Source organism: Lemur catta, chromosome 3 (genome assembly GCF_020740605.2).
Source record: "Lemur catta isolate mLemCat1 chromosome 3, mLemCat1.pri, whole genome shotgun sequence".
NCBI lineage: Eukaryota > Metazoa > Chordata > Mammalia > Primates > Lemuridae > Lemur > Lemur catta.
In genome coordinates, this window is record NC_059130.1 from 108,462,410 (window position 1) to 108,474,411 (window position 12,002).

Genomic DNA, 12,002 nt, shown 5'->3' on the forward strand with positions numbered 1-12,002 from the left:
GCTGCCCGCGGCCCTTTATCTGCCGGCTCGGCCGCCCCCGACGCCTCGGCTCTCCGGCTCCGCTCGGCCACAGGTAGGGGCCTGCGAGGAGCGGGTGGCCGGGCCGGACGCGGGAGGGGCAGCTCGCGCGGGCCGCGGCGGGGCTGCTGGGCGCCCTGCGTAGGGGCGGGGGGGACGCGGGGACGCGGGGAGAGGAGCGGCAGGACAGCAGAGCCGGAGGGGAGCACCTCCCGCTCAGAGCAAGAGGACCGGGTGGGTGGGGACGCGCTGGCAGGGCCAGGAAGGAGGAGCGGAGCTGGAGGGGGCATCCGGGGAGAGTGGGGGGAGGCAGAGGAGAGGGGCTCGGGCCGGCGCAGGGGAGTCGGCTGGGCAGGGGGCGAAGATGCGGGCGAGGAGGCGGGAGGAGGGATGAGAGACAGCGTGTATCTGGGGACAGGGAGAGGTGCAGCGTAGGGGGATGGGGACACCCCTGGGGGAGAGCGAAGGTGGGTAGGAGGAAATTGGTGCCCGCGAAGACAGTGCTCCTGGAGGACCTGCAGGGAACTCGCTGCTTCCTGGAGGAGGAATCTGGGTGAGACTGGTTACAGAAGGGTGCAGGTGCCCCGAACGGGGTGACGTGAAGAGTCCTAGCTGGGGAACCAGGAACAGTGGGAGTAGCACAGCTGGGGACCAAAAGGGGCTCTTGCTCCAGAGGCCCAAGCAGACCAGACTCCTCGGGTTGGGGAGGCCTCCCTGGTGTGGGAAGGGCCTGGAGCTTCCCCCACACAGTGAGGGAAGGGGTTAGGGGGCCCCACGCTGCCCACAGCACTCCCCTCAAGCCTGCAGAGATTTCCCTGGGGCAGCCCCCAAGACCTGCGGGGCTAGGTCAGGCCAAGGCCTTGGAGTCAGAAGAGTTTCCTGGATCTCAGTCTGGCTGTTCCCGGGTGGGCAGCCCAGGACCCGGTGTCTGAGCTCCCATCAGAGAGGGGCCCAGCTTCCTGCGTCACGGGCTTATGCCACCTCTGGGTTCTCCTGTTGGGAGGCTGCCCCGAGGGGCCCTTGCTGGTCAGCAGTGAAGCTCAGGTCCCTTTCCTGTGCCCTGTGCTGGGTGACTGTAGCCAGCTCATCCAACCGCTCTGGGCTTGAGAGAGTCCCCTTCCTCAGCAGTTGTGAGTCTGAGCTCCACAGACTTAATTTCTTTAAGAATTATTTCATTCTGATCACATTTTCCAGTACAAACGGGGGCCCAAAGTGCTGTTACAAAAAAAACAAAAAACAAAAAGACCCAAAACCAGTTTCTGTTCAATTTTGGAAGATGTGGAGGGAGTTTTTCTTTAAACCTTTGGGCTGAGTTGGGGAATTGGTTTGCATTGAGGGAGGTGACCTGGTTGCTAAGAGATCAGGAGGCCAGCCAGGGATGAAAACTTTGCCTGTTTAATCTGTGGCCACCCCCGCTGCTGGGTGCCTGGAAGTCATCCATGGTGGATGAAGGGCACGAGCACTAATTTTGGAGCCAGACAGATGTGCTCTGCTATCCTGCCTCTGGGCGGGATACAGAGGATACAGGTTGGCTGTGGGTACAGAGCTGTGAGACAGGTGAAGTGTGTGTGAAAGTTCTTGGTAAACAGCAAGCCATTATAAATTATTAATGACAGCACCTAGTCTCATTAATAATGTTTCACACTCTGCCATATCGTGTTATCCTCATCAGAACCCCTCAAGAGAGTTTACTTCTGACAACCCCAGTGTCAGCATTGGTCTGGCCGCCTTATTTTTATCTAATGGGGTTAGACTTTGCATTCCATGGCGAGATAAAGTTGTCTTTAACAGAATATGATGAATAATCAGGGCCCAGAAAAGCAACAATGAATATTTTGTTTGCCAGGAAGGAGGCAAAAGAGGAAGTGGAATTTTGTAACCAAATAATACTTGTAACAGGTGTCATTTAGTTAGGCCAATGGTCCCCAACGTTTTTGGCACCAGGGACCTGTTTCATGGAAGACAGATTTTCCATAGATGGGGGCTAGGGGGATGGTTTCAGGATGTTTCAAGCACATTACATTTATTATGCAGTCAAACCTCTCTGCCAATGATAATCCATATTTGCAGCTGCTCCCCAGCACTAGCATCACCGCCTCAGCTCCACCTCAGATCATCAGGTATTAGATTCTCCTAAGGAGCGCACAGCCTAGATCCCTCACATGTGCAGTTTACAGCAGGGTTTTTGTTCCTGTGAGAATCTAACGCCACCGCTGGTCTGACAGGAGGCGCAGCTCAGGTGGTGTTGCGAGCAATGGAGAGCGGCTGTAAATACAGATGAAGTTTTGTGCCACTCACCTCCTGCTGTGCGGCCCGGTTCCTAGCAGGCTGAGGACTGGTACCATGGAGTTAGGGACCACAGAGTTAGGCTATAAGCTCCAAGAGGGCAGGGTATTAATACCCTGAGGTATTACCCTTTGGTATTGATTCCCAGGTCTGTAAATTCTATGAGGGCAGCATTTTAAATGTTTCAGTTCACTGTGGAAGCTCCAGTGCCTGGCACATAGTAGGCCTAAAATAAATATTGTTGCAATGTCACAGGTCCTGAGGGCCCTTTGGAGTCACTGGTGAATTCACTCTCTCCTTTGACATTTTGGAGAAACAGGGCCAAAAGAGGAGGGGACTTGTCCAAGGTCACACAGGGAATGAGTGGCTGGGCCAGATGAGAATCCAACAAAAGCAGTGGAACCAACACTGTGCCAGAGCCAATACCTAACATCCGTGACTTTTTTTGCTTTCAGAAGAGCCCAAGAGGTAGCTATTTTCATCCTCTGACTATAGCTGAGGAAATAAGCCCAGAGAGGTTAAGGGACTTTTGCACAGTTGCACAGCTGGTAAGTTCCAGACCTGAAATTCCATCCTCACATAAAAATGGGGATTCTGGCTTCTCTTAAAACAGTCTGCCAGAGGCGAGTGGTGGATGCCCACCCTTCAGTTCTCCAGGGTCACCACCTGGGTGGCTTCCCTCCTGGCATTTGTGTGGGTGAGCTGGTTGGGGCAGGGAACCTGGCTGCTTCATTGCCCTGTGGCGTCGTGGCTGGCATATAGTAAGCACTGAGTGAAATCTGTCGGATGGGGGTAAGGCAGGGCTCTCCTTCTCCAAAGCCCATTTTCCATCCTGTTCCCCCATCCTGCTCTTCTGTTTTCTCCAGGGGGGTTGTGGGCTCCTTTGACCAGGAGGAGCTAGGGGTGGCAAGCCTTGGTTGAAGAGGGAAGTGAGGAGCCTTGACCTTGCGTTGCAGAAAAGGGGGATATTAATTGGGAGAGCGGGGCGGGGGGGTGGGGAGGAATTTGCTCCTTAGACTGACAGAGGAACTCCCATTGGAGCTGGCCCAGAAGCCTCCCAAACCTCCTGCAAGACATGCCCAGGCCAGGCCACATGCCTTTTGGATTACCTGCTGGCACAGTGTACCCTCCTGCACTCTGCCACTCTGGGGTGGGCTGCCAGGGTCCTGTCCCCTGGGGATGTAACTGCCCAGTTACCGCTCTTGGGCTTTTGGGCAAGTGCCAATTTCCAGGGCTCTGTGAATCCAGGACAGGTACTCTGTCTTTGCTGAGAATGTTTAATTATTAAGTAAGATCAGCGTCCTCAGAAGTCCAAACTCTAGCCAAATTTCCGTGGTCCTTAAATACACCCCTAGAGATAAGGTATATGTTTAAGGAGACACAGTTAACTTTCTGAGCTCCTCCCCGCTGATCCAGTGGAATTAACTATTGAAAGCTAAAAGAGGACAGTCTTTTAGAGAACCCCAAGCAAATCTCTCAGGCTGAGGATATTTCAAATTCTACTACATTACAATTATTAATAATGGTAATCTTTATTGAGTCCCTAAACTAAGCTAAACTTTGTTTTAATAAATTTAATTTTTGCAGCAATCTATGTGGTAGATAATATTTCAATTCCCACGAGGGAGCTAAGGATCAGAGAAGGTTAGTCATTTTTCTGAAGTCACACAACATGTTACAGAATCAGGAGTCAAACCTGGTTTGTCTGAATCCGAAGTCCATCTCCTTCATGAGCCTTTATAGAGTCTGTTTTTTTCCCTTTATTCCTAACTTCCTTCCATTCTGATTCCCACTGAGTAGGGGACAGCAGCCAGCCAAGTCTGCCTGACATCTGTCAACCAGGCCCTGGACACTTGGTCCCAGCTCAGTTGGCCCTTGCTTTGCTGTGTGGGTAAGTCAAACTTTTCAGCCAGCTCTCAGTTTCCCAGTATATCCCATGCAGAGGTTAAAGGTGAGCTTCTTTCTGTAGCAGAGGCCTGGCTAGAAGGGCATATAGCCTAGTTTCACCAACGTGGCAGTGGCAAAGGTGGGGAGGAGAGAGGTGTGGGAGGTGGTCTTCAGCCCCACCCTCTGGTGACATCACACAAGACACCTCCAGTAGCTAGAAGCCCCGCCCCTAGTGACCCTCAACTGTGGAAGTGCCACCCAATGCTTAGCATCTGGTGAATTTGCCCAGTACCACAGTAGAAGTCATCAGCCCCCAGGCTCGAGAGAAACCCCCAGGTACCCAGTGCAATTTGGCAGGTTTGGAGGGGCCCGATGGAGGCGTACTGGGCTGCGCTGGGCTGCTGGAACAGGCAGGGCCTGGCAGCCTGGTAGGTGCACTATTCGAGGCAGACTGCTCAGAAGACAACGAAATGGGCAGAATCACACCTCGCAGGCAAGTGATGAGGACTAATTGCAACAAGGCTATATAGAGTGAGCATACAGTAAACACTACATTTCAGTATAATTATTACTGGGAAAGGAATCCTTGGTCACATGAGCTTGGCAAATGTAGATTCAGCAGAGCTAAGCAGACTTCTTTTTTTTTGGAGACAGAGTTTTGCTCTTTTTGCCCTCGCTAGAGTGCCGTGGCATCAGCCTAGCTCACAGCAACCTCAAACTCCTGGGCTTAAGCAATCCTTCTGCCTCAGCCTCCCAAGTAGCTGGGACTACAGGCATGTGCCACCATTCCTGGCTAATTTTTTCTACATATTTTTAGTTGTCCAGATTATTTCTTTCTATTTTTTAGTAGAGACGGGGGTCTCGCTTTTGCTCAGGCTGGTCTTGAACTCCTGACCTCAAGCGATCCTCCCATCTTGGCCTCCCGGAGTGCTGGGATTACCGGCGTGAGCCACCGCGCCCAGCCAGCAAACTTCTTTTCTGCAGGACTTCTCAGAGCCTTTAATGTGCTGTTATGTCTTGGACAGTTCCAAGAATGGGATATGGAGCATAGGACTGGACTTAACAGATCACAGGGACTCAGGAACTAGGTGTCTACAGGGCACCACCAGGCTTCATCATCCCCTGATCTTTGTCCCCATGGTAGAATAGAAACCTTGCTGGGTTGGACAACTCTGGGAAAGGCCTTCCAATCTCTGGGCTTTGGTTTAATATAAAACAAGGAAGCTGCACGAGATGCTTTCAGAGCCTTTTCTGGCCCCCTGAGCTTCCGAGTAAGGAAGACAAACTTGTGGACAAGGGTGGAGGCTAGATGATGGAGGCCAAAGCCCAATCTCTTAGGGGGAGGAAGAAATCCAGCCCTGGCTCCCCCACCAGCAAAGCAGGCCAGGGGCATCTCATGCTCTGGACTGAAGTGGCCCCAACAATTAACACCTCAGGAAGGTCTGCTTCCTACACCTGCCCTGTGCCTGCCCTGTGTGAGAAATAGGAAGTAGAAGAGTCCTGTACTCCCTGTTGCAAGTAGCACCCCTAGTGCAGTAGTGTGGTGACTTAGTAACTCCTGCTTCCCCACTGGACCAGGAAAGGCCAGGGCCAGAGCTGACTCCGGAGTCCTAATGTAGCAGGAGCTGGGGGATGTAGGTCAGGCTGGAGAGAGTGTAGACTGGGGGCGTCGATCATCTTGATGCTGCCTTTGCATAGCAAGCACCCTGCGTTTACTTGGGTTATGCGTGAGTTATTTGAGTGGGTTTGCAGGTGATCGCAGTGCTGCTGGTGGCAGAGAATGTGACTGCCTTATCTTGCCTGAATCTCTTGGTCTTGTACAGTGACTGGGGCAAAGGTGGTTACAGTAGATGAACCTGAACACTGAGTCCAATAAGCTTGTTGAGGGAATTTATTTGGTAGGGAAATTGTCCGGCGGAGTTTTCATTAGATGTCTGAGTTAATGAGTGACACAATGAATGAAGATAAGCTTGAATTACGCAGCTGGTGCCACGCAAAACGGTGAAATGATGACGAGGCTTGCCACCTTGTCTTGCAAAGGGCAGCTTAGGGTGGCGGTTAAGAGCGCAGACTAAGTTCAGAGCATGCCTCTGCCACTTCCCGGCTAAGGTGAGTGAGCAAAATACTTAACTTCTCTGTGCCTTAGTTTCCTTATCTGTAAAATGGGAATAATGATAGTATCTACCTAGCGTTGTTAGGAAGCTTATAGCAAGTGCTGTGTAAGCATTTTTATTTTCCTTTCTGTAACTTCTGGCAGATAATGAGGTTTCTGAGGGCAGGGGTCAAATCCTTTTCCACTTTCACGTCCTCTCCCAATCGGGCACAGGGTATGAGGCAAAGAAGAGTTTAGTGTTTGCTAAACGAATGAATGAATGTTTTAAAGGCTAAATTGTGTAACCCATCATAGGTAGGGGAAAGTGGGGGGGAGCAGTGAGGAGGCCCCCTGGAGGTGGCAGCTTGCACTGGCCTTAAAGGGCTTCAGTGCAGGGACAGGAAAATGGCACAGGGTGTGACGTTGGGCTTACATGGGAAATGAGGGCCTTGAATGCCAGGATGAGGGGTTAGATTTGATTTGTTTGAAATTAGCAACCATAGGGTGGGGCAGGGGCTGTAGAAGGGAACTTAAGAGTGGGAGGTGGCTAATCAGTGGTTAGCTGGGGACTTTTAGAAACAAAGTAGCTTTTTGAGTTGGGCCTTGAAGGCTATGCAGTGTTATCAGAATGCTGTTATATTGTTTTCATTCAGCAAACATTGAGTGTCAGCTACTTGCTAAGGACCAGAGGTTCACAAAATAATGAGACAAACTGCCTACCCTTCACGAGCTCACATGAACAATTTGAATGCCCATGAGAAGTGTTATAAGGGTCAAAGGATGGTCTGATGGCAGGCACTCAAGTAGAGGGTCATCATAGGAGGTTCAGGGGACATGGAAAAGCATCACAGAAGAAATGGGTCTTGAGGGATGATTAGGAGTTTGCTTAGTACACAAGACGAGGAAAATGTCTCAACACAGGAAACAGCTTGTGCAAAGCTACAGACGTGGAAACAGCAGTCGGGGGGTTTGGTGAGGCTGTGACGGGATTTGAAGTGCTCTGTGGTTGAGCAAGATGCTGGAGAAGGTAGCAGGGACCAGAGCGTGTAGGGTGACAGAGGGTCAGTGGGAGACCTGGGCCACTCCGAAGGGGCTATAGGTAGAGGCAGTGGGTGTAGCAAGGTCATTGTCGCCACCAGGTGAACACTGATGGTGGCACGAACACAGGCTGAGAGCCTGTCCCTATCTCATGTTTTCCACATGTTCACATGGCTGGATCTGTACTTTAGGAGAGAAAACAGCTGGGGCTACTGTGTGGAGCCTGGACTGGAAAGGAAATGACTGAGGCAGGCAGCCCTGTTAATTCGTGCATTCCTCAAACATTTACTGAGCACCTGCCATATGTCTGGCACTGTCCTAGGTACTTGAGATATATCAGGGAACAAAACAACGATCCTTCTCTCACAAGGTCAGAGCTGAGCTCCTCCTTAGGATGACTCTTCTCCCTTTAAACCCGGAGTAGGGATGAGGGTGTGGGGAGGAGGGAGTAAGGCCTGGGCATCAGAGCCCCCCGGCTGCTGCTCGTGGGGGTAAGGCGAACACCAGGCCTCTGACCTTGCTCTGGCCTCTCTCCCAGCGCCCTGCCCAGGCCCACAGCCATGGCCATGGCCCAGAAGCTCAGCCACCTCCTGCCCGGTCTGCGGCAGGTCAGCCAGGAGCCTCAGCCATCTCTGCAGCCAGAGCCCATCTTCACGGTGGACCGAGCGGAGGTGCCGCCCCTTTTCTGGAAGCCGTACATCTACGTGGGCTACCGGCCGCTGCATCAGACCTGGTGCTTCTACTTCCGCACGCTTTTCCAGCAGCACAATGAGGCGGTGAACGTCTGGACCCACCTGGTGGCGGCTGTGGTGCTGCTGCTGCGGCTGGCCATGTTTGCAAGGACCGTGGACTTCTGGGGAGACCCGCACGCCTCGCCCCTCTTCATCATCGTCCTCACCTCCTTCACCTACCTCTCCTTCAGTGCCTTGGCTCACCTCCTGCAGGCCAAGTCCGAGTTCTGGCATTACAGCTTCTTCTTCTTGGACTACGTGGGGGGTGGCCGTGTACCAGTACGGCAGTGCCCTGGCGCACTTCTACTATGCCATCGAGCCCGCCTGGCACGCCCAGGTACAGGCCATTTTCCTGCCCACGGCCGCCTTTCTCGCCTGGCTCTCCTGCGCTGGCTCCTGCTACAGCAAGTTCATCCAGAAACCAGGCCTGCTGGGCCGCACTTGCCAGGAGATGCCCTCGGCGCTGGCCTATGCGCTGGACATCAGCCCCGTGGTGCACCGCATCTTGGTGTCCCCTGGCCCTGCCACGGATGACCCAGCCCTTCTCTACCACAAGTGCCAGGTGGTCTTCTTTCTGCTGGCTGCTGCTTTCTTCTCTGCCTTCGTGCCTGAGCGCTGGTTCCCTGGCAGCTGCCATGTCTTTGGGCAGAGCCACCAGGTGTTCCATGTCTTCTTGGTGCTGTGCACGTTGGCTCAGCTGGAGGCTGTGGCGCTGGACTATGAGTCCCGGCGGCCCATCTACGAGCCTCTGCACACCCGCTGGCCCCACAACTTCTCTGGCCTTTTCCTGCTCACTGCGGGCAGCAGTTTCCTCACTGCGTTCCTCCTGAGCCAGCTGGTGCGGCGCAGACTTGATCGGAAGACCAAGTGAAGGGGGTGGCAGCTGGCAGGGAGGGGGGTATAGTTGGGGGACAGAGGTCCAGGCTTGGCTTCAGAGGGGAACAAGTCCTGGTAAAGTTGTTTGCGTCTGGCCTGTGGTGACTCTGTGTGTACACCTCAACTGCCAGGGGCAGCACTGGCCAATCCGTGGATTTGGAGATTGGCTGAGAGCTGCAGGGGTCCTCTCCTGGGCCTGCCCCAGCTTCCTGCCCTGAGAGAGGGAAAGAGATAAAGGCATTGGCCGCCCTGGCTTGCCTCTCCTCTCCACTTACTGGGGGTGGAGCTGGGGGTCACCTTGAGTCAGGACCCCAGTTTGGGGCTTCCAGATTGTCTAGGTGGGAGGTAAAACTTAGGTCAGAGTCAGATTTGAGCTGAGAGGCAGGGGAGGCCTCAGCAACCCACCTCTACTCAGATTTCATGGGTGGATAGGGAAGGGGCAGGACCCAAATACGTGTGGGATCTTGCCGTCCCTTGCCACGTTGCCTACAGCGTTGGAGCTCCAGAGACCCCCAAAGGTAGAAGATTGTGCCAGACATAAATGATCCCATCCAATGCCTCATACCCCTTCAGTCACTGTCCCAGACAATGAGCCCCCAAATCTCTTAGCTCTGGCCTCTGTGCCCCACACAGCCTGTTCCCAGCTTCTCTCCTGCTTCCCTTGTTCATGATTCAGTTATCCATTCAGTGTTTCCTGCGCCTCTGCTCAGAGGCAGGCCTCTGGCTGGGCCCTGTGGATCAAAATGCAGGATGACAAAGGCTTTAATATCTGAATGAACTGTCAAGGGAAGCACTGAGAGGGAATAATCAAGACTGCCCGGGACCCTCTGTGTCTTGGGTTGGGAAGGATGAATAGGAGTTTGCAGATGGAGGATAGGAAGGGCATTCCAGGCAGAGGGGAAAACCTGTGCAAAGGCCCAGAGGTGCGGAAGGAGGAGCTCAGTGGGCTAGGGGTGGTCTGGACTGTAATATGTCCTGGATGTAATAAAGTGGCTGTGACAGTAGCTGCCTCTTTGCTCTTTGTCTCCTGTCCCAGGGAGGGGGCCCCCATGTACAGTATTGGGGGAGGTTTTCTGGAGGAAGCTGGGTGAACACAGGGTGCAGCGGAGCAGTTCTTGTTTCATCTTTGCCTAGGGGTGGGGGTGGGGCCTTGTGTACTATATACATATAGGTGAAATGTGTTTGGCAAGGGTGTGGGGGACAGTTTTATTGCTAAATAAACTTTAGGAATAAACGAAGGAGTTTAAAATATATATAATCCCACTTTATAATTTAATAAAAATTTCATATTTTGGTTTTTTTCTTCAATCAAGAAGGCTTTTATATGTTAACTTTTATAATATTGCTTTCTTTATAGTATACAAGAAATGTATGTAAAATGAAGGAAAATTAGGAAGATTAGGAAAAAACCCAAATGAGTAAGAAATATCCATTCCACTGTTAAATTATCCTGGGGGACCTCCTGAGATATATATGTGTATATTAATGCATATTTTGATATAATATATATTATTAAAACTTATAGATACATATCTATATATTTCATCTATGGAGACGGTGGTTAGGGGCGGAAGGATGGTTGGGATGCCAGCATTTTTGCATTTCTGAGGGACTTTGCTCACTTGATCGTGTTTCAAATCTAAGGTCACACTTGGTGAAAACAGGACTAAAAACTAGTTCCAAATTTTTACTTAACCTTTTCAAAAGTCCTCTTCCATGTAGTTTTGTAGTTACACTTAGATTTTCTTTCTTATTTACTAAAATAATTCACAAACTCGAGTGTTTGGTAACCATTTAGGTTGAGGGCCCCAGCTCTGGAGTCCAAAGACCTGATCCTCCCTCCACTGCTTTGCTCTGGCATGATTGCAAAGATTCAGCCATGAGATGAGGAAAGCCTTGAGCCCAGGGTAGTTACTATATGTGCTGTAGAACCTCAAATTCAGGCCTTTGTACCCCATGCTCAGCTAAAGCCAAACACTGTGACACTGGTGCTTGGAGATAAAGGTTTATTTAATTTGGCCAAAGCAAGAAGACAGGAGAGCAAGATTTGTCAGTTCGGTCTTCTCAAAGAGATGAAGAGGGGAGGTTTTATGCAGGGTGAGAGAAGGGGTTCCAGGGACCTAGGGTGAAGTCTGTTTCTTCAATCTCAGATGACATCTTGAGCAACTAGACTTCTGAGCTTCTGCAGCTGACTCCCTCAAAGGCATTCATTCCTTCTGCAAAACATACATTTTTCTTGTGACTCTAGAGTTGTCTCTGTTAACTTAAAAAAAAAAACTGCGAGGTTTCTACTTTGTAAAAAGACCTCTATTTCTCGGGAAGGGTTCTCAACCTGCAGAGGCCATTCTGACAGGCTAGCAAACACTGCTCTGGCCCCACGCCAGGAGCACAGGTTTCAAGGGAGCGACAAAGGGAACAGGATTTCATAGAGTAGGGAGGCTCAATATACATATTTAACAAGCTATAGGATCATGAATATTTATGAAGAGAGCGTGCATGTGTAATTGTGCTTTACAACTCCCATCCCTTCATGGCTGGGAAATCAGTTTTAAGGTTTTCTCTGGGGTCCCCTTGGCCGAGAGGGGTCTGTTCAGTTGCGGGGGTGGTTAGGATTTTATTTTTAGACCACCTTTACTGCTTGACAAAAACCAGCACACCGGCAGTTAATGATTACTGTGAGAACAAGCGGCATTGGGCAGCAGGAAGTGAATGGGTATCAGGTGCACGCAAATAAGGGCCTGGTCAGAATTTACATCGTGTCGGTCACTACAAAATGCTGGGAGACTAAAATCTCAAGGGACTCGGTTACATATTTACAGCAAGAAATCTGCAATTCGGCAAAAAGAAATGCACATTCTTGACAATGTGGAGAGCCGTTCACACAGCAGTTTCCGGAGTCCAGCTCCTGACCGAGGAGATCAGGAAGCACACCCACGCCCGGGCCAAGCCGAAGCCCCCACGCACGAAACGAGGAGCCTCGCTGTTGCTAACGCGGAGGCGGGGCCTAGAGGAGGGGGCGGGGCCTGCGCCGGGGTGGGGGGAGGCCGCGGCGTAGCTCCGCCCCCGGCGTTGGC

General features: G+C 51.8%; 1 protein-coding gene across 1 annotated transcript; it reads left to right on the forward strand.

Annotated features, from left to right (window-relative positions):
* Positions 1–3,942: 3,942 nt before the first annotated feature.
* On the forward strand, positions 3,943–9,025 carry PAQR7 (progestin and adipoQ receptor family member 7). Its single transcript, XM_045545931.1, is given in 4 exon segments — positions 3,943–3,948; positions 4,105–4,195; positions 7,860–8,313; positions 8,315–9,025. Coding segments are annotated over 2 exon segments (1,041 nt in total). The 5' UTR covers positions 3,943–3,948; positions 4,105–4,195; positions 7,860–7,881; the 3' UTR covers positions 8,924–9,025.
* The last annotated feature ends 2,977 nt before the right edge of the window (positions 9,026–12,002 follow it).